Source organism: Pelmatolapia mariae, linkage group LG10_11, assembly GCF_036321145.2.
Source record: "Pelmatolapia mariae isolate MD_Pm_ZW linkage group LG10_11, Pm_UMD_F_2, whole genome shotgun sequence".
NCBI lineage: Eukaryota > Metazoa > Chordata > Actinopteri > Cichliformes > Cichlidae > Pelmatolapia > Pelmatolapia mariae.
In genome coordinates this window covers 2,207,457-2,230,996 of record NC_086236.1, presented here as the reverse complement: position 1 = coordinate 2,230,996, position 23,540 = coordinate 2,207,457, and the positions used below count along the sequence as shown (strand labels likewise).

The 23,540-nt window shown below is 42.9% G+C and overlaps 1 protein-coding gene across 1 annotated transcript in view; it reads right to left on the bottom strand.

Annotated features, from left to right (window-relative positions):
* Positions 1 to 3,670: 3,670 nt before the first annotated feature.
* The window catches only part of siah2l (seven in absentia homolog 2 (Drosophila)-like), a 33,515-nt gene continuing 13,645 nt past the window's right edge, over positions 3,671 to 23,540 (bottom strand). The window contains exons 2-3 of the mRNA XM_063486211.1: positions 7,745 to 7,924; positions 3,671 to 7,087 (exon numbers count right to left, since the gene is read on the bottom strand). Coding sequence (XP_063342281.1) covers positions 6,716 to 7,087; positions 7,745 to 7,924 — 552 coding nt within the window. The 3' untranslated portion in view covers positions 3,671 to 6,715. The remainder of the gene's footprint in view (positions 7,088 to 7,744; positions 7,925 to 23,540) is intronic.

Here is a 23,540-nt window from a genome sequence, read left to right as displayed (position 1 = left end):
TCAACAGTTTGTTTACATTTGGAAAAAGAGTCACATAAATGAAAATGACTTTATCTGATTTTGTGCTCCTTTCAGAAAAAATAATTATAATGGAAGATTTAAACATTCGTGTAAATGCGGAAAACAACATCAACAGTACATTTAATCTATTAGTAGATCAATTAGCTTATTGAAATAGCACCAAAGCACCAACAGTCACCTCAAGGCACATTATATTTTAATGTAGAGATACTACAGTAATGAGGTCTACTCTCTGGATCTTGTTCTGGCATTTGTGCCATAGAAACTGAACATTTAATAATAATCCCTGAAGCCCTCTTTTATTTCTTAATAACATTAAAATTTACAATAATGGATTCCACAGCAGTGGGTAACATACGTCATCACAGCAGACGACTTTCTGAAAGTGCTGTCACTAAGTTAAAGGATTTAATTTCTTGTTGCTGTGTACCACCACAGCTCAGAGCAGCTACCTTAACTCGCAAAGAGATTGATCATGTTAATAATTTTACATCTTCTCTGCAAGGACTCTGGATACTCTGGATACTGGGTCCTCTGAAAACAAATGCCTCAGATCACAAGTACGTGCGTCCCTGGTATAACTTGCTTTTCAAAAAAAAGAGCAAGTTATATTTCATCAGTGATTGATGAAAAGAACATCAGTTTTGTCTCCAGGCTGACAAAGAGTTGAAGTGCTGTTGAGCCAACCATTCCTTTAACATTAACTAGTAATGACTTCATGAACTTCTTCAAAAATAAAATTTTAGCCATTAGAGAAAATACCAAATCCATTACCACTGATATTACAATACTTTCATAACAATTGATCTTTCTGAGTTAACTTCAATAATTACTTCCTCCAAACCATTAACGTGTCTTTTAGACCCCATTCCTACAAAAATGCTCAAAGAAGTCCTGCCATTAATTAATGCTTCAATCTTAAATATGATCAACCTATCTCTAATAATCAGCTATGTACCACAGGCCTTCAAGCTGGCTGTTAAACCTTTACTTAAAAAGCATCTCTAGACCCAGCTGTCTTAGCTAATTATAGGCCAATCTCCAACCTTCCTTTCATAACAAACATCCTTGAAAGAGTAGTTGTCAAACAGCTAACAGATCATCTGCAGAGGAATGGCTTATTTGAAGAGTTTCAGTCAGGTTTCAGAGCTCATCACAGCACAGAAACAGCTTTAGTGAAGGTTACAAATGATCTTCTTATGGCCTCTGACAGTGGACTCATCTCTGTGCTTGTCCTGCTAGACCTCAGTGCAGCGTTCCATACTGTCGACCATAATATCCTATTAGAGCGATTAGAACATGCTGTAGGTATTACAGGTACTGCACTGCAGTGGTTTGTATCATATCTATCTAATAGACTCCAATTTGTACATGTAAATGGAGAGTCCTCTTCACACACTGAGGTTAATTATGGAGTTCCACAGGGTTCAGTGCTAGGACCAATTCTGTTTACATTATACATGCTTCCCTTAGGCAGCATCATTAGAAGACATAGCATACATTTACACTGCTATGCTGATGACACCCAGCTCTATCTGTCCATGAAGCCAGGTAACACACACCAATTAGTTAAACTGCAGGAATGTCTTAAAGACATAAAGACCTGGATGGCCGCTAACTTTCTGCTTCTTAATTCAGATCAAACTGAGGTTATTGTACTCGGCCCTGAAAATCTTAGAAATATGGTATCTAACCAGATTCTTACTCTGGATGGCATTACCTTGGCCTCCAGTAACACTGTGAGGAACCTTGGAGTCATTTTTGACCAGGACATGTCCTTCAAGGCACATATTAAACAAATATGTAAGACTGCTTTCTTCCATTTGTGCAACATCTCTAAAGTTAGAAATATCCTGTCTCAGAGTGACGCTGAAAAACTAGTTCATGCATTTATTACTTCCAGGCTGGACTACTGTAATTCATTATTATCAGGAAGTCTTAAAAACTCCCTGAAAAGCCTTCAGTTAATCCAAAATGCTGCAGCAAGAGTCCTGACAGGGACTAGAAAGAGAGAGCAGATTTCTCCTGTATTGGCTTCCCTTCATTGGCTTCCTGTTAAATCCAGAATTCAAAATCCTGCTCCTCACATACAAGGTCTGAAATAATCAGGCCCCATCTTATCTTAATGACCTTGTAGTACCATATCACCCTATTAGAGCACTTCGCTCTCACACTGCAGGCTTACTTGTTGTTCCTAGAGTATTTAAAAGTAGAATGGGAGGCAGAGCCTTCAGTTTTCAGGCCCCTCTTCTGTGGAACCAGCTTCCAGTTTGGATTCAGGAGACAGACACTATCTCTACTTTTAAGATTAGGCTTCAAACTTTCCTTTTTGCTAAAGCATATAGTTAGGGCTGGACCAGGTGACCCTGAATCCTCCCTTAGTTATGCTGCAATAGGTGTAGGCTGCTGGGGGATTCCCATGATGCACTATTTCCTTTCCAGTCACCTTTCTCACTCACTATGTATTAATAGACCTCTGCATTGAATCATCCATCCATACTTGGAAGGATGGATGGATGGATGGATGGATAACATGACTTATACTTGTTATTAATCTCTGGCTCCTTGTCCTGTATTCCTCCCCTCACCCCCAGCAGATGGCCCCGCCCCTCCCTGAGCCTGGTTCTGCTGGAGATTCCTGTTAAAAGGGAGTTTTTCTTTCCCACTGTTGCCAAGTGTTTGCTAATATCGGGGTCGTCTGATTTTTGGGGTCTTCACCTTACAATATAAAGCACCTTGAAGAAACTGCTGCTGTAAGCTAAACTGAATTAAGGCGCCTGTTGAAGACACCAAAAAAACTGTCAGATTCTAATTCGCTCAGCTGTGAATTGAGCTTCAGTCCTCAGAATTGTTGCCATGACAACATCTCCACTTCCTGTCACTCTGGAGCAAATAAATTTGTGAAATTTGGATTGTGACCAAGTCCTTCCAAATTCAAGATCGTATCTTTTATCAAAATACTTTTTGAACCGTGAGTTGTTCCACAGAAGTTTCTTTTTCTGTTACTGTGTCATAAATACGGTCACGGGATGGATTCAGAGAAAACTTGAACCTGCTCCTGAGGGAACATCCTCAAACTACAGGGTGGGCCATTTATATGGATACACCGTAATAACATGGGAATGGTTGGTGATATTAAAGTCCTGTTTGTGGCACATTAGTATATGTGAGGGGGCAAACTCCTCAAGATGGGTGGTGACCATGGTGGCCATTTAGAAGGCGGCCATCTTGGATAAAACTTTTGTTTTTTCAATAGGAAGAGGGTCATGTGACACATCAAACTTATTGGTAATGTCACAAGAAAAACAATGGTGTGCTTGGTTTCAACGTAACTTTATTCTTTCATGAGTTATTTAGATGAAAGATGAAAACAACTTTAAGAAAATACCAGGACACTGAAATATTAAAGACTAAATGGTGTCTCTAGCTCAAAGTACACAGAATCAGCCTAAGTTCAAAGTGAAGCCAGTTTAATGAAGAAGAGTTAGTACGCCACCCTCTTTTCCAAATATGGTAAAAAATTTAATGCTCATTTTTTTTACTGATGGTTTAGAAAGGAAATGTTAAAATATTGAGGTGTACTCCAAACGATGAGGAGCTAAAGTTCAGTTCATTAATGGAAGGAGGAATACCAGCATGAAGGTCAGCGTAAACAAACCTGTTTATTACAGAAACATCACAAACTGAGCTTTACAACAGAAACATCACTGTGAGCGTAGAAAACGTACTCTGAAAATCTCAAACAGCAGCACAAATACATGTCAAAAAAACAAAACAAAACAAAGAGTGGGAGGAATAAATCTTTAGAAAATAGACTGTCACTTTAGCTTCATTTACAATATTTCAAAATATTTCATGGAAAGTCGGCGGGCTGCAACGTGAAAGTGATTTTTGGCGAGTGTGTCTGTGGACACGAGCGTCCCGGGTTGTGTACCTCCCTGTACGTCCTCATGCTTCGTTTCCAAGGCTTTCAAAACTGAGTCTGATTCATTGTTGGCATTCAGAGGCTGGAAAACCTTCATTCAAATATGAAAACATGACGGAGGCTCAAGACTTTTGCACTGTGTGTGTGTGTGTCTGTCTTCGTCTGTCCGTCTTTCTTTCTTTGCCATAAAAATTCTTTGCTTTGTGGAAGTAAACGTACTTTCAGCTGAAGAGTAAAAAGTGTTTCTTCGTCACTCCAACAGTGAGAGGATGTTTCCTGCTCTCATTGTTTGTGATCAAGGATTCACATCAAACTGCAGCGAGCACTTTCAGACTTTGAAAAATCACAAAATGATCCACAAATGGAAAAACGGGACCCTGAAACCGGGACACTCGCATCGAGGTAAACACACCTGGAGACAAAGAGAAAGCAGTGTTTGCTCTGTGTTTCTACTGTGTGCACATACAGTAGTCATATTAGAATAAGCCTTTTTCCTCCCCACTCTGTAAATGTGGGATGTGACAATTTTATGTTAAAGTTTGACAAATAAGCTTAAATTTGCAGTTTTCTGTTCACGACCCACCAGTCAAACATAGCACACCACAGAAACACGATAATCATCAAGCAGGTATGAAAGACGTTGAGCTGGGTGTGTGTTTTCTACAAGAACAGAAAATCTAATAACTACAGCTCAAAAGCCTCAACAGGCTTCCAGAAGTCAGCCAATCAGAATAAGACGTAACTCTGAATCATACAAAGCTACTCTCTAAAGAAAAATCCAGAGCTGGATGAGACACTCGGATGAATGATGGGAAGAAATCGGCTTATTTTGGACTTTTCTTCATCTTCATGAACACAGAGGAAACGCCGCTGAGCTCTGAGGGCTTTGCGGTTCAGTTACAGATGTGTCTGTGGTCAGAGGTATCTTTCTGCTCAGTTGCTACAACGGTTTCACGAGAAGGAATTCAGGTTTTAAAACCCACATTTCCACATAAATACAAGAGTTTGTGTCCGTCGTGTCTCTGTGGCGTTGAGCAGACGAGCAGCTCTCCATCGTTCTGAACACATCGTTGCGTTTTTCTGTGTCAAGGATTCCCAGAAGCAGCACATCAGCACCAAGACTCCCTCAGAAAGCGGGTGAATGGGAGGAGGTGGTTAGCAGTAGAAAAGTAAGGCGCTGACGGCTAAACGGACTGCAGGAGGAGGGACGGGAGGATTATTCCTCCATTTTACTGCTTTTATCAGAGATTAAAGACAGTCTGAGGATTAACTGAGCACAGCTCAGGTCAAAGGCCGACCTCCAGTCAGAGACCCGCCATCAGTCACCATCCACAGCTGCAGGATCTGAACTGGCAAGCTCAGTCAGAATGTTGGTGTTCACATTATTCTGCTTTACCTGAACTGCTGGCAGCCTTCTTCCACCAGCTGACTCGAGGTCTATGGAGCTTTTTCACAGTATTTGTTTCATTTTCAAACCATCTGCTGTTTTTTTATGAAGACAGACGGATTAACCTGCAGATTATTTTCTATACATACATATTAAAAACACGGCTGAGAGCCCGACCCACGGCCCTTTGTCTTCCCCCTTCTCTCTCTCTGCCCCTGCTTTCCTGTCCTTTCTCCACTCAGTCTATCAAATAAGCTGAAAAAGGTTTTAAAAAAAAGTGTGAGAAAACAGCCAATGAGAATGACAGTTTTTTCATTTACTGACACGTGACAAAGAAAACCAAAAAAATCAGACAAACGTTTTCCTCCGATTAAAAGTGTCTAATTTCTCATTTTGCTTTAAACTCCAGTCTTAAAATGACATTTATCCTCTTTCATACTAAAACTTTACAGCAGAAATAAACATTTTCACATGCTTCACCTCTATGGACATGTGGATTGTTTTCAATAACTCCTTCAATGCACAGAGATTATTGTAATAAGTCAAATTCATCTTAAATAATATTTCCTGAATATTTTTGGTATGTTGGCAACAAGGTTAGACTCAGAAATTTCCGTTTTCCAAAACATTAACATTAACACTCTGTCCTATAAACACTGGATGATTTCTTTGTTATATGTGATACTAAAGCAAAATCTTTACATTCTCCACTTACTTTAACAAAAAACCCAAAACAATTAATAACCTGCACATTAACCAATAAAGAAGCCACGGCTGAACTACGGAGGCCGACGTTTATTAATGAAACTACATGTTCAGAATCTCTCTGTAATACAACTATAATGAGACGTGAATGCAAACGTTATCAGAACGTTTCCTGAACCATTAACTGTGAATATCATAACAGTCGTGGTGTATTTGGCCTCTGCTGGTGAAGAACGTAAACTCAGTCTGATAGCACCAGAACTGCAGAGCAGAATATTGTGAACACGCCGGCCTGACAGGAAGCCGATTAACCTGACGCAGGAAGAGGGAGCTGCTTTGGCAGAGAGAAATGTTTGTTTCCACCAATGAGGACCGAGTCCTCGGGAGTTCAATCTCTAACCAGGCCGGACGTCCTGGCTGCGGTCAAACCAACAGATCCGACCTTTCCTCCATCGAGGAGAGTGTTGGAGGCCCCGTGCTCGAGGTGACGCCCTCTTTTCCAGACAGGTAACCAAAGCACATTCTGCCCCACGTCCATCGTTAGCTGACCAAAGAGGTCAAAGGGCTGCTGCTGACTGTTTGAGCCAACTCCTCAAACGACTCCAACTGAGGCTGTCAGCAGGTGTACTCTGCACCTCCTTAACTCCTCCCTCGACAGGAGGCGCCACTCGGCTCAGTCAGCACATGGAGATGGTGACGTTGATCCCCAGGTTACCATTGTCGGCGAACAGATGGGCGATGGAGGTGTCGAAGACCAGGCAGTCACTGTTCATGATGGCGGCGGCCACGCCATCGTGGATGGAGCGCGGCGTGGCCTCCCAGGTGAGCCGGCGCCGGTTGCCGTTTAGCTCCAGGCGATAAGCGAAGTTTTCGGCTTGCTTACGGGTGCCGATGAGCAGCACGACAGCAAAGAACTGCTGGTGACCTTCATACTTCTCCTGCTTCTCCAGCACCAGCATGAAGTGGTGGCTGAAACATGACTGCATCATCACCCAGTCGACAGCACCCGGCAGATTGATGTCCGTCGCCAGGAAAACGATGTCCTCCCCCTGCAGCACGGAAACAAGTACCCATTAGGAAGACATCAACTTTATCTCTCGCACCGTTTTCACACTTCACACCTGAAATCATGAGGAAAAAAAAGCTGAAGAACCAAGAACTGCTGTGGTATCAGAGACATGAGCAGAAAAGGTGAAATCCTGGCTTTTACTTACAAACGTCACAGATTTAAGAACACTTTGTGATCCTGTTTCTACACAGTGCAGTGTTGTTTACCTGTTTCGTTTCCTTAATAATTTACATTGTTTGTCTCAGCAGCCTGTAGAACTGATGTGTATGATGTCCTGAAATCTCTCCTAGCTGCGTTCGAACTACATTCTGCATGTTCAGTTGGTAACTAGTTAAATCTGCTGGTTACTTCGATTTTGTTTGGTTCAGAGGTTACACTGATACTGAATGCAGGGCAGCCTGTGGTGTTCATAGTAAATTCCCCCTTTCTATAAGCTTTACACTGGTTAAAGGTTGGAACGCTGACATGACAGCTCAACATTCATTGTGGATGCATTGTGTTAAATCCCCAAAGTGCAGAAACAGTCAGAAGGACAGGCTATAAACAAAGATTGGCTACACTTGATTTTGGGGTTCCCACTTTCCCTGTGTCTCTACCCCATACTGTGTGTCTGTAGAGTCAAAGTTTCGACTCTGACCTGCAGCGTGGTGATGGACTTGTGAGCGTGCATGAGGTGAGGCATGACGGCCTCCAGTGAGCCATGCCACTTGCAGGTGGCTCCTGGGCACGGGCAGGTGTACGGCCTGAACTCGCACACCTCCTCGTGATCGGGCTTCTCGCTGTGGTGAAGAGACAGCGGGCAGCCGGCTGACGAATACTGCAGGGAGGACACACAACACAGTTAGAGGCACGCTCGACCTGAAACATCAGCTGCTGAAGGAAAGTCGCATCAAATATGGCATGCATCTCACATGAATATTACATCAACGAAATTTACCTTTTTCCCTCACCGAGAATCTATTTGAACTAATGTGGAAGTGGCTTAAACTTGCATTCTTTTCGATGGCCGTGGCTGTAACATGACGGGGAAAATGACCCGTGTTACCACTTTGATGAGTTCATGGACTCACTCAGATCATACTTAATAAAAGTCCATTAAGAGTCACAAAGAGTTATGCTCACTGGCTGACGTACAGTTTTTCTGCCATCGTACGGTTTCTTGTTGAGATCCAGCCCTCGCCATCCATGTTCAGCATAAACACTCATCTTGAGGAAGTAACAACATTTATACTTTCTACAGTTAAAACTATGCCGTGTGCTTAAAACAGAATAAATACAGAAAAGTTGTCATATTTTTAGTCATTGTTAGTTTGGTTCATTTTAAAAACTAAACTGAAATATTGTTATGTTAGTCCAGGTCCAACACAAACTAGTTTTCACTTCAATGGTTCATTGATGCTTCTGTACTGATATTTTTCTGTCTGAACTGTTGCCTCGGCTCAGAGGACATTAAATGAGTGGTAATTTACATTTTCTGGATGAATTGAGAAGCTGGGATATAAATACAGCCGATGGATGCTGCCTTTACGCAGACAGGAGTGCATTACTGTAATGGCTGCAGTTTTCTCCTTCATTTTCTGAAACGCTGAAGGTCACAGCGATGAGACTCTCCCTCCCTCCATCATCCCGTTTCATCTTCAACAACAGACTGACTACAGACAGACGGAGCTTATAGCGGGGCATGAAGGTGGGGGGGAGGAGTGAAGAGGAAGGCAGTAAATGAGGTATGAAAACAGCGAGGCGGTGAGGAGCTCAGGGAGACGGGAAGGCTCTCGGGGGAAGCGGGCGATGTCGTTAGCGATGCTGTTTGAACATCGCCCCCTGGTTTCGGCGTGCTGGGAGAGCATCCATAAACATGAGGGGAGAGACATCCAGACAGGAACGGCGTGTTCAGAAGATGACTGCTGATTGGGTGGTTTGACCTCGGAACACCAGACAGTACACGCTCTGCAACCAGCTGTCACAGCACATCATCGAGATATGGATCCATTATTTATACATCAAATATATGCACGAGAGTAGCTTTGAACAGAAAACAAGATCCCAGATGCAGAACCGACATCTATTCCATGTCTCTGATGTTCAATGTCATATATTTCCCCGTCTCACTAACTTGGTGCTGGAATGGGGCAGACATGTGCCCCGAAGATTTTAAAACTGATGGGCAAAGTCAGACTTCAGGAAGCACCTCTCAGGTCTCATTGGCCACTTTGTTCAGCTAAAGCATGATCTCATTTTAGGATTCTTAAAACTTTGAGACCTTTTTCCATAGTTCTTCTAAGTCATGGAGATAGTCCACTCTTCTTAAGCTCAACTTCTACGTCGATGTAGCCTACACAAGGTTCAACTGTAGCACTTACATGACATTCATACTATACATTAGTCAGTTCAAACTGATCCATTCTCTGCCAATCAAGGTGAAAAATGGTGACAGAAGTAGCTGGAAATGTGAGGAAATAATCACAGTAATTGTGGCTGTGCCAATGTGACATTAGCTGTATTACTGAGAGTCAGGTTATGGAGTAAGCTCTGTGTAAGGGTTTCAGGATACTCCGTAGACTCAACACAAAAGTACAAAGTAAAGTATGACTGAGTGTTTCTCTAGGACTTAAGAACCATCAGACCATCAACACCAAACACAAAGTTTTTCTTGTGAACTTTCTGTTCTGCTCCTCTTCCCATCGGCTGGGCAATTTTTCTGTGTCCATCACGAATGATTATGTTCACACAAGCAAGAACCGGGTAAACCTCTGTTTTGCCTGTAATGGAATTTCTTTCACTTATGTACTAATCACATTATTTTATTGTATAATGCCATGTCTGACACCCATACTGTAAGAGGGAAGTTGGGGGGGAGCAGACCACTCCACAGGAAGAGTCTTTTGTCTCTTCAAGGACTCTGGGAGGTAGCAAGGGAGTGTGAACCTTAAGGTGTGAAACAGCTGTGTACTGCCTTTTGTTCCTGAAGAAGGTATTTAAACTGAGAGCCATGCTCGGCTCAGTGAGACTCTGCTGACCGTCTGTCCCGCGGACATGCAGGCTCTCCACAAGCTTGGTTGTCCGTTGTCTTTGTGTGTCCGGATTAAAGAATGTTAGCTACCGCTCACCGCTCGTCTGCAGGCTTTATTTAAGTGGGAAAACTTCCACAACAGAATGGCGCTGCGAGCAGGATGGTCCGTGTGGTCGCTGAACAACGGTTCCGTGGACGGGCTGATCACCCCTGAGGGAAAAGGTACCTTTGTCCTACCGGCTGTTGAAGCAAAGGAAATGGAGGAGTCACGGAGCCATGTGTTTCAGCCACCACCGAAACCATCAACTTTGAGGGGACTCCTGCAGATGGGTGAGTTGTAGCTAACTTTGTATACAGTCATGGAGAGTTTTTTGTCTGGCCGAGGGGGGGAACGCTGGCCGACTCCGGAGTTCAAGTCTCCGGAGGGAAAATCCTGGCGGTTTGAGGCCCCAGGCTTGTGTTGGGAACGGCCCATCACAAGGACAGTGGCTCGAACACGTTGTTGGGGAGAAGCCGGCCCAGACCTGTGTTCGGTCCAAGTACGTCACAGGGACAGCGGTTCGGGTACACTGTCGGGACGGAAAATCCTGGTGGTTTGAGACCCCAGGCTTGTGTTGGGAACGGCTCATCACAAGGACAGTGGCTCGAGCACGCTGTTTGGGAGAAGCCGCCCGGGCCTGTAGTCAGTCCAAGTACGCCACAGGAACGGCGGTTCAAGTACACTGTTGGGAATCATTTCTGCGTACTACAGTGCGTGAAATGACGGTATTTTAGCACTTTTCTGCCGGTAAGGGAAGAAGGCCATTGCAGAGGACGCTCTGAATGTAAAGGGAAACTGGATCCAGTAAAGCGGTAGGCCTTCCACCAGGCGGCCAGGGACAAAACTCAATATCTGACTGTATGGTAAGAACTGAGTAAATGTGTGGTGTGTAAGATTGCAGAGAATGGTTGTGTGGGAAAAGACTGTGTGTGTAAAAAACAGTGAAAATGGGGTTAAAAATGGAAAAAAAAAAAAAAAAAAGAGAGAGGAGTGTAGAAATGTGTGTAAAAGTTGCTTCCAACTAGCGGGAAAGGGTGGTACTGCAGGCCACCAGCTCCCCTAGGGTGGACACACAAAAATTTCTTTTTTAGCAGACTTGATGAAAATAAGCAAAAATAGGAAGAGGGTTTAGTGATTTTCAGTGTAGAACAACTACAGTCTCTCTGGGTTTTTAAGAAAGGGGAGTTCAGAACCAGAGAGGGGAGACATGTTGTTTTAAGCAATGAGAAGAATGATCAAAATGTCTCAGTGTGTCACTTGCAGGTGAAGAGCAGACCCGGATCAATTTTCCACGTTCAGCAGTCGGGAAAAATTATAGGTCAACACCATTAGAAACACTCAAGCCAAGTTTTGGCTGAATTGTTTTACAGCTTAACTTCCATGTGTTTGTCACCCTGAGAACACAAGCTCCAAGAATCTCTCCCTGAAGACAAGAAATGCAGTTCCAGAACAACGAGATGGATCTCAAGAGCTCACAGCAGTGTCCTGAGCAGTGAAGAAAAGGTCCAGCAGCAGCAGCAGCAGCAGCTGTGCAAGACAGCGACAGCAAGGAGAAAAATGGCATCATCATGACTGGATGGATGGATGTGCATTTCCAACGAGCTGCAACTTCACTGTGTGTGAATGGACCATTGAAAAGACTGCCTGAGTTGGACATTTGCCACTGTTGGAGCAAAATGGCAAAATGAGACAGTGGAAAACACAGGACGAAGCTGAAAGACAACTGACTCTCACTGGACTGCTGCAAGGGGGGAGAGATGAGATGAGACCACAGTGGAAGGAGCAGAGGAGAACATGGCTGTTTTAGTGTGGGGAATGAAATTTGGGTTTAGGAAACTGGGAAGAAAAACGACTGCCTTGCGTGGAGAATTGAAAAGTGTCTGGAGCACCGCAAAGAGGAGAGGTACACAAAAAATTACACAAACAGAAAAATGCATTAATCCTACTAACACAAACACACACAATGAAGCTCATGAAGACCAAATAGCATTTTAAGCATGCGTTTCTGTTACCATCATCTTGTCCGGTTCACTTAGTGGGTTAAGAAGTGATACATAGACTAGTGAACTAGTATTATTTTGGGGAAGGATGATTGAATCATTGCAGGGGTGAACAGAATGCTGCAGGGGGCTCAGATGAGTGGGGACTAATAGATTATTGAGTTTCTTGTTTCTGATGTGTAGGGGAGGTCTTATCATGACACACATCTGGTTACATGGGGGAAAACAAAACTCATTATCTAATAGAATATTGTTGTGTGAGGTGTGACTGGTGGATGAAAGTTTTGGGGATTTTGCATTTTCTTTTGGTACCACTTTTAACCTACCAGTTAGTTTTGTTTTGATCTATCATTCTGAGAGAGTATGCTTAGACAACTTCTAAAAAGAGGCCTTCATATTTTTTGATTTTTAACAGTGCACTGAGATTTTTGTTTGGCAATTTTCTCTTTTGAAGCAGGCCTGCAATATCGGGATCGAAAGCGCTACACAACATGTTGAACAATCGCAAGTGAGTTTCTCCAAAAATTAAAATGGGCTCGGGAGAAAGCCACTTATTTGGGACAATCAGAAAACAAGTCCCTGCCAAAAAGGATTCCGCGATGTAATCCAGTCTAAATTATTTTTCTTTTTTTGAAATGACGTCATTGCAGGCAGTAGAAACTTATTGCGTCACGAAAGGTTCTACTGTCAGCAAATAAAAATGGGGACTGACTGGACTGACAAAAGCTTTGACTGACTTGACACCAGTATGCAAGATTGCACCTCCACCTTGACCTGACAAAAGGGTGGATGTTTCTTTTTACAGGAGCAGAAAGATGACAGCAACAGGTTGCATGACCTTTGGGGCATGCAGACTTAACCTTTAATCGCCACTTTCTGTGTCTTTGAATTTACCAGCGGTGTGTTATTCATGACCTTGTATTGTTTACAGTGCAGAGGTCACTGTGAGAAAGTGTGCATACAGATGCGCTGCGCTAACTTCTATTTTTCCACAGCAGAGGGCTAATCATATGATCTAATCACATGATTTACAGCAGGACACACTGCTGGCTAATGTTTTACCTTTTCTTAAGACAGGGCCTGGAGTGAAACTACTCCAGGGGAGAATCCCTGGGAATTTTTAAGAGACAATGCACAACTTCATTGTGCATGTCTAATTGTGCTAAGCTGACATAGGGCAAAAGAGGGTTTTCCGTGGAAGCTTTCATTTTCAAATTGCAGAGACCGTGACATGAGGGATATGGAAGGATTGACGCAGATACAGACCATGACCAGAAAAGAAGACTTCAACAGGACCAGTAAGAAGCAGAGACCATCTGCAAGACAGCAGACAAACGACAGTGGGCTGCACCACTGGGCTTCCAAAGGATTGTCACGAGGAGATTTTGAACAGCAAAAACTTAAAATAAAATGAAAGAGTTTCGCCGTTGACGTTGAGGAAGACAACTAAGGTGTACGACGTGCTCTGCCTTAAATCTACAGCCCCGTTGGAACAGAAATCGAGGGATGAAGAGAGCGTGCCAAGCTCCAAAAGTGACAGCGCAGAGGGAGACCAGCGTTGGAATTATGACTCTGTAAATGGCACAGACACCAGGAGCCATGACCGAATGACCACCTAATACTGTTTCACTTTGCCATGCAAAGTACTTTGACACTCTGGAGAAGACCTTTCCTCTGTATCATTGTTGTAGCCATTTGCATGTGAGAGCTTAGATTGTGGGGAGGATTAAAGATGAACAAAGGGTGGTGGGAGAATGGTGAAGTGAGGATACACAGTGTGAAACTCCTTTAAGTGTAAAATAATGTTGATGTGATATACAGAATGTCAGGAAAGAAATTCTGGTTTTAATGTGATTCTTGATTTAAGAATCAAAGGGTGGGATTGTAATGGAATTTCTTTCACTTATGTACTAATCACATTATTTTATTGTATAATGCCATGTCTGACACCCATACTGTAAGAGGGAAGTTGGGGGGGAGCAGACCACTCCACAGGAAGAGTCTTTTGTCTCTTCAAGGACTCTGGGAGGTAGCAAGGGAGTGTGAACCTTAAGGTGTGAAACAGCTGTGTACTGCCTTTTGTTTCTGGAGAAGGTATTTAAACTGAGAGCCATGCTAGGCTCAGGGAGACTCTGCTGACCGTCTGTCCCGCGGACATGCAGGCTCTCCACAAGCTTGGTTGTCCGTTGTCTTTGTGTGTCCGGATTAAAGAATGTTAGCTACCGCTCACCGCTCGTCTGCAGGCTTTATTTAAGTGGGAAAACTTCCACAACATGCCTCTGGTGTGTTTTTCAGGGACTTTGGTTTGTAGTAGAGATGGCACGATACCACTTTTTTATGTCCGATACCGATATGAATCCGATACAGTGTATTTTTTAATCAAAAAAAAAGTTTTTTAATATCTTTCTGCATTTTGTATAAGTTCATACTCAACTTTTAAAAAACAAAACATTAAAGCTATTCTGTTATATGTATGCAAAAAAATATACTGCACCCAAAATATTCCATAATTCAGCAATACTCATGAGTTTAATAAACTTAAACCTGCACCATCCTCCCTATTTCGGTATTTTAAAGAGTACTTAGTGGATATATTAAGCAACCTAACTAATAGGGTTGCCCACTCCCAGCAAAAAAAAGAAAAAAAAGAAAAGAAAGGGGGAACCACCCCCCACCCTCTGCCTCGTGATACTTAATCGACATAATCTACTTTAATTTAATGCATGTCTAAAAAAAAAAAAAAAACAAGTGCAGAAATGAATTATTTTTCCATCAATTCAACATCTTTGTTCAACAGAATTGCAGACTGCACAGGTGGTACCTTCCAAAAGCAAAAGGTACTACAGCTTAGTATTGGACTTAATAGTTACTATATACAGTAATGCACTTCTATACATTTTACATCAGATTAAAACTTTGGTTGTAAGATTCAGATAATTATTTATTAAAAGCGAGACATTTTAAATGAGAATAAGAAAGAAAAGTGTCTTTGTGCCCCCTTTTCCCTGTTCATGCCCTATCGGCCCCCCTGGCTAAACTTTGCTAGATCCGCCCCTGCACAGTTACCAGCCGTCAGCTACGTAGAAAAGGATCCTGGTGTAGAAAGTAATATTAAATAAATTCTAACAACAGCTTATCAAGCTTCAACGTGCTGCTGTTGTTCAGCCGCTGGTTTCCTCTTTCTGGTGCAAAGTGGGCCAAAAACAAAGAAGAGAGACGGACTCGCGACAGAAAAGCCGATCAGCTGATCATCGATCAGTTTCATGATTGAAGTAGCAGCAGGAGAGGGAGGGAGAGAGAGAGGCACTCGCTCCATATATCGGTTGTTAAGCTTAACGTGGGAATGCTTTACGAACATTCAGAGATGAACTTACACACTTGCTTTACTTCTCTCTGGGATAGCTTTCTCGGAGATGAAATGCCGGTTTGGTAGCGAGGCTCCAAATGCTCAACCAGACCGCCGAGAGGTCTCGCACGCCACAGCCGCTCTATCACGTGACGCATACTGCTCCGACGTGCTGAGGTTATGAGCTGAGTTACGCCGTGTCGCAAGTTTTGTGAGGTGCTTTGGTGATATTTAATGGATCGGATTACATTTTTTATTTCTCTCCGATATCCCATCCAGTAATTTAGGTCAGTATCGGACCGATACCGATACGTGATATCGGATCGGTCCATCTCTAGTTTTTAGTTCCTTCCTCAGCACAGATAGGTCTCTAGACTTGATTTAGACTCCTGCAGCAAATCTACATCCAACTCACGCAGTAACCACAAAATCCTTTTAACTCCTACACAGCAACGTTCCACGCCATCCAAGTTGCCGTGGTATGTGTCGGCCTAATGTGTAGTCACATGTGCACATCAGGTTATGTAAAAGGTTTTAGGTTAGGGTTAAAATGGGGTTCTGGTTATGGTGTAAGCCATAAACCTGACGCAGAAGTATAATTCAAGTTTAAGAGTAACTGACATTTAGTGTTGGAGTTCCATCCATCCATCCATTTTTTCCTGCTTATCTGGGGCCAGGTCACAGGGCAGCGGTCTAAGCAGGGAAGCCTCCTCCAGCGAGTCCTGGGTCTGCCTGACAGTCGATTTAGAAATTAGCTAATTTTTCTAACAGTCCTTAAAACTCTTGTTAAGTTATGAGTCACGCACAGCTCACAGCTGAAGGTCAAGGAGGAATGCAGAGCGACCGGTAAATTGACAGCTTCACATTCACACTTTGCTACATTGGGAATGAGGTGGGTTGAGTTTGGGGTGGGGAGTTTCAAGCTTGTTTTGGATCTCTTGTCCTCGAGTGGAGCAGGTCTGCTGTGGTTGAGAGAGCTGAGAAAATGAAGCAACTGAAACGGGATTAAGAACATCGGCTGAAACTGACCAAACACACAGCTCTGATCATGTTTTCCTCAGTGTCAGTGACACGCCAAACACCAGCATTCCCACTGATTCAATGCAACTGGTGTAAATGCAAAAGAAAAAAGCTTCTGAAGCTATGCTGTTCTTGAAGGAGGTCGTAGCAGGTAGTTACCCTCAGGACGTTCAGAGAACTCTTTGGTGATAAAGTGGAACATATTTAGCCTCCTGAGCTTCAGCCGCTACAGTCTTCACCCAATGAAACATTATTCTCACGCCAAACAAGACGCTGATGCCCAAGTGATTTCTGCTAATGTGTGCTTATAAAACAGTGAGGACAAAATGTCTGACAGCAGATCTGCCTTTGTTGAAGCTCATTATTGAGGCATTCTGGCCAGTGTAGTAATCATTTAAGCTGTAAAGCATCACTCTGCTGCCTACACACAATAAATAAACCTCAAACACACTCTGTTAATAAAATAGGATATAACCGATTTTCCTCCGGTTAAGTCTGAAGAACTGCTGTCAAAGACTGAGAGTTATCTCAGTCGGCAGCACGATAAGTAGATTAACGTCTGGAAGGTGACTACTGGAGAGGATCTGGCTGTCAGGATGAATAAGGAGCACACCTACACATCTGCAGGAGGAGAAAACAGGATGATGTAACACCCATTTATTCACTAATGTATAAAACTAACCACTTTCTGTTTGTGTTAACACAGATCTGGTGAAACACTTATTGTCTACTACAACAGGCAACGCAACCTGCTGCGAGGTCAGGAGACAGCATCAGACTCATGACCAGGAGTCCAAACAGTTCAAGCCTGTGAGGACTAGAGCTCCTCTTTCCAGTAACCGTTGACTAACCAGCAAACTGACAGTTTCATTCAGTTTCTCAACTAAGTCCAGTCAGGTTTTAAACAAAAGTTCTCAATGAAATGAGACTTTTCAGGCAAATTCAACCAGGTCTGGCTCTTTAGCTTACTTCAGACTCCCATTTCTGAGAGACGATCTGCGTATCGTAGTTTGAACTTTCCCCCAACTGAAGGTTATACTGAAGCCTCCTATGGATGTTTCTGGGGTATCCTGATTACCTGGATCTAAACTGAGAGCAGATGATACATTAACCAGTGATAAACTTAAATATGCTATGATGGGTTGACCAGTTGGCGAAGAATACGTTGACTAGCCACTTCCTGTGGGTAACACTATTACAGCACCCCATTTGTTCATAAAGCTTTTAGTAACTTGAGAGTTTGGCTGTATGGAAGTCATCTCAATGCAACCCCACCAAAGAGACAATCGATGACCAAGGGACACAAAATAGCCTCGACAGCATTAATGATCAGAATAATGTATTAGCAGGCATGAAACCACTGCAGGCGAAGTCCTCGATCACTGCTCAGCAGGAGCTTTACTCAGTGATTAAATATTTACGAGCTGTGGGTCAAATCGCAGCAGCGGCTTCCTGGAAAGGGCAGCAGACACAAACAACGCCCACATTAACCGACTTCTATTCATTAAACCAAACTGCTGGTTCAGATTTAACAAACGCAGCTCTCTGAATTATTAACTTGTAAGCTAATTTATAAACTTACATGAGTTGATCTTCATTTTTTCTGTGTTTAGATTATTTATTTGGAATAATTAGTTAAAATTGTTATTTATTAACTACAACCTATAAAAAATAAATAAATAAATAAATTGTAATATCAATATTCATCTGTTGTTCAAAACCCAGAAAACATGTCCACCACCTTCTGAAGCCAAAACGCAGATATCAGCAGAACTAAAAACAATGACCTGATTTCCACAATTAATTTTCAGGATTCGACTTAGAACAGGTCAGAACATTTTGTCACTTTGTCCCAAATACACAGCAGGCAGGAATCCTCTTATCCAGATTGTTTCAGCAGAGGATTTAGAACAAAACCTGTGCAGCGTCTCATCAGGACTCAGAGCGGCACAACCTGCTGTCAGAAAACACCTCGCAGTCCTGACCAACACAGATCTCTGTATTAGTCTGCTGTAAATCTGATGAATCAACATCTGTCATGTACAAGAAAACCAAAACTGTAGAGTAAATTGTTGGGTTTAAAGAAACAGTTCCTCTGAATTTAAAAGTATGACAGTACTGGGTGTTACGGGCAAAATAAATGTATGCAGGGTTTTCTAACAAAGGAAGCATGGATGATGAAAAACCTGTTGGTCTAAGCACAAAACCCTGTGGAACACCACGAACAACTTGTGTGTGAAGCAGATAAACAGATGTGATTCAAACCAGCACATTTCCTTTAAAGCCAACATGTGCTCAGGTAGCTGCAGTAAAAACCTGCACTTTACAGTACAAGCACAGAGGCCATACGAAGATCATCGGTAACCGTCACCAACACGGTTTCTGTGCTAATCATTTCTCTGCAGATGATCACAGAGCTGATTTATCACAACTCTTTGGAGAACATCTGAAATAACAGAACGATAGGAATCAATACGTGGCTCAAACAGAGACAATCCAAGCCTGTGGTACATAACCCGCTAATAAATAATCAAAAAAGTGTTTCATTGCACCCAGTTCAGTTTAAATAAGTGTCTCATTATGTTCGATGAATTTCATCTTTGAGGTCTTAAAAAAGGCTTTTTTTCATTTGCTGAGTCATTTTTTGATTATCAGTCAGCCATAAAACAGAAAACCAGCTCTGCTGTGCAGCCGAGGTATCAAACTCCACCCTGAACCATCAAGGCTGATTTTTTTAAAGAGTAGCTAAATCTTCACATCCATTAACCTCATTTCATCATCAATCTCAGTCAAACTTACTGGACTCATTTGTTCCTAATAAAAACCCGACTGCAGAGGAGGGAGGCTTCTTTACCTCTAACTCGTTTAGCAGCACGTCTTGCTCACCCTCTCTGATCCTTTCAGCCTGATTGGTATTGATCGTGTTGGGGCTCAGCTGAGTGCTTTCCTGGCTGTGCTGCTGCTTCAGCCTGTGCAGGTCTGATGAATCTGTTCTGTTGGGATTGCTGAGACGATGAAGGGTGCTGTGGTTCAGGATAGCATCTCACACTGGTTTAATGGTTTTGGTATTCCTGCCAGCTGTTCACCATCTGCCTGAGGATGCTGCTTGTGATTACAGACACATTATATGTGCACAGTGAACGGCATCTGAATACGAGCTGTGACTCTGGTCTGCTTAACCAACTCTGGATTTGTCATTCGCCTCACAAAGGTGGCTTTTGTCTCTCCATTTCAACAAAGCCTATTTTTAGACCCTTTATTTTTTTTATTTTATTTTTAGTCATCTCTTCAAGGAGCCTGACAAGCTTATCAAACTCTGCACATATCTTAGAAGTTATGAAAATGTGTATACCTCAGTGATTATCTCTATGAGAGATGCAGCCACAGCCTAAGATGTTGATAAAGCCTCCCAAAGCCGTCATGCTCAAACATTGTAAACCCTCAGCACACCTGCAGTCAAGAAGAAACCCTTTCACCTTATTATTAGACTAAGACATACGCCATAGCCTCTTTGTTCTACCGACACTTCTCACAACCGCAACTTTGCAGTAAGCTAAAGCACATCAACTAACCTCCACTGCCTTATCAGATACTTTCAAACAGTCTTCCTGCCTCAGGTTGAAAGAAGTGTCTCTTTAGTTCACTTGCAGTTTAGATTTAGTTGAATGAAGCAGTCGGTCTGTAGGCCGATGTAACCTCCAGATTCAGGTGGAGAATCACGCTGCAGAATCAGGTGATGCTCGTGGTCTTTTTAAGACCTTGTGAGGAAAAACCGATGCGACTGGTATGGTATTAGCTCTGACATGAAAAGGTGCACCTCTGCAGATGCGTTAATTGCCAAAGACATATTCAACTGACGTTGCAGCGAGGCCCCAGTCCCTCGGATGAACACCAGCTTCACCCTTTGCATTGCAGCTGGTATTTAACGCTTCACTCTGCGACCATGATCAGTGAAGCAACACATGAACTGGACCTCACAGTTCAAGGTGGAAAGACGCAAGACTGCAACAAAAAGGATGACCAACGCTACAGGATCCAACCACCGAGCGAGGAAATCAGTGCAGACGCAGCTCAGCGATACCGGCAAGAACTGTCGCAATCCAGCTTCACGTGCAGCACAACTTTACAGTAAGCTTTTAAAAAGCTCTGGTGTACACGACAGTCCATAAGCTCAGCGTTGGTTCGTTCCCTACTTTGTTTAGTGTAACAAATGCTTGCTCAGAGGACACTGTTCAGATTTTGTCTCTAGTATAGTTGGGTGTTTACGACGTGAGAGACACATGGACACGGAGGCAGCTGAAAGCTAACACACATCACTGCAACTTGTAGATCGAGCTTCTCTTTCAGCCATCTTGGCTCAAACTGAACTAAGTGAGGTCAGTTTGATTCATAACAAGACTCGACAAATGTTTCAAGGAAGTGTAAAGTTTTTGTGCTCTTTAAAACATGATACATGTTATGTTACGTTATGTTATGGTCACACACTAAGGTCAATTATGGTGTTCCACAGGGTTCAGTGCTAGGACCAATTCTGTTTACATTATACATGCTTCCCTTAGGCAGCATCATTAGAAGACATAGCATACATTTTCACTGCTATGCAGATGACACCCAGCTCTATCTATCCATGAAGCCAGGTAACACACACCAATTAGTTAAACTGCAGGAATGTCTTAAAGACATAAAGACCTGGATGGCCGCTAACTTTCTGCTTCTTAATTCAGATCAAACTGAGGTTATTGTACTCGGCCCTGAAAATCTTAGAAATATGGTATCTAACCAGATTCTTACTCTGGATGGCATTACCTTGGCCTCCAGTAACACTGTGAGGAACCTTGGAGTCATTTTTGACCAGGACATGTCCTTCAATGCACATATTAAACAAATATGTAAGACTGCTTTCTTCCATGTGTGCAACATCTCTAAAGTTAGAAATATCCTGTCTCAGAGTGACGCTGAAAAACTAGTTCATGCATTTATTACTTCCAGGCTGGACTACTGTAATTCTTTATTATCAGGAAGTCCTAAAAACTCCCTGAAAAGCCTTCAGTTAATCCAAAATGCTGCAGCAAGAGTCCTGACAGGGACTAGAAAGAGAGAGCAGATTTCTCCTGTATTGGCTTCCCTTCATTGGCTTCCTGTTAAATCCAGAATTCAAAATCCTGCTCCTCACATACAAGGTCTTAAATAATCAGGCCCCATCTTATCTTAATGACCTTGTAGTACCATATCACCCTATTAGAGCACTTCGCTCTCACACTGCAGGCCTACTTGTTGTTCCTAGAGTATTTAAAAGTAGAATGGGAGGCAGAGCCTTCAGTTTTCAGGCCCCTCTTCTGTGGAACCAGCTTCCAGTTTGGATTCAGGAGACAGACACTATCTCTACTTTTAAGATCAGGCTTCAAACTTTCCTTTTTGCTAAAGCATATAGTTAGAGCTGGACCAGGTGACCCTGAATCCTCCCTTAGTTATGCTGCGATAGACGTAGGCTGCCGGGGATTCCCATGATGCACTGGGTGTTTCCTTTCCAGTCACCTTCTTCACTCAACATGTGTTAACAGACCTCTCTGCATTGAATCATATCTGTTATTAATCTCTGTCTCTCTTCCACAGCATGTCTTTATCCTGTCTTCCTTCTCTCACCCCAACCAATCACAGCAGATGGCCCCGCCCCTCCCTGAGCCTGGTTCTGTCGGAGGTTTCTTCCTGTTAAAAGGGAGTTTTTCCTTCCCACTGTCGCCAAAGTGCTTGCTCATAGGGGGTCATATGATTGTTGAGTTTTTCTCTGTATGTATTATCGTACGATCTACTGTACAATATAAAGCGCCTTGAGGCGACTGCTGTTGTGATTTGGCGCTGTATAAATAAAACTGAATTGAATTATGTCTGGGCATCGATAAACAAAATGTGATGATATGTTTTAAAATAAAAATAAACTGAAAATCTGTTTTGATGCAGCCGTACGTTAAAACTCGCCGGCATCACTCAGGACTCACCTGACTGCCCGGCAGGGGTTTGGTGTGTCCGACAGGTCGACGGGCTCTGTCCCTGACCTCTGACCCATGCTGCTGCTGCTGCTGCACGGTGTTAGCGGTCAGCCCTGCAGCACTAGCTGAACCAACCCCATGGCGGTGATGCCAGCCCAGAAGGCAGCGCCAGTGAGCCAACTCTCTGAGCAGAGGTAGGCAGGAGGCTGGGCACAGCATCGGCGCAGGCTAGAGCTGCAACAATTTTACTGATTAGTCGACTCTAGTAACTGTTTTTGATCATTTCAGCTCAGATTTTCAGGTTTCTTTGGTCTTCTGAGAAAGAAAACTGAGTATTTTCTGGTTCTGGACTGTTGGGTGGACAAAACAAGACATTTGAACTCATCACTATGGACAATGAGAAAGGCTGACCCCTGCTGAAGCTGACAGCTCACCAGCTTAAAAGTCTCTCGTTCTTTTAAACACTACAAGTCAGAACCAAAACTTTAGTTATTCTGCACATGCTCCATGTGTGCAGTTCCTTTCTTTGAAATTTGTCCTGGGAACTCAGAGGCTCCAACTCTAAATTTAACTTTGATTTCTCAAGTCTTTTGTCCCTTTGGGCTCACCATACTGAACCAGACGGGAGGACAAAACAGCCAGCAGCTGTTCAGACAGACTGCAGAGCCACGTGGAGATCATATAGCAGAGTGATCAGAAGTCCACAGGAGGACAGAGACCGGACGAGCGTCTGACGATGTTTGGTTTCTGTTTAACTCATGAAGTCAGACGATTGGCCTCAGTCTGCTCTAGTGTGAGCTCTCAGATTTACTGCAAGAGTCTTGAAAACAAACCAAACACAACGAGTTTGTGTTTGAATACATGCTTACAGTACAGGAGCACCTTTATATTCACACTAAGTATCCAAAACCAAAGAAAAGCTATTAATCAGTACATTTTCTAACAGAATGGTGCGTTTAGAAAAAACATGACCTCTTCTGTTTTCATGATCAACTTCAAACGACCATGAAATAAAAATAAAGCTGATGGG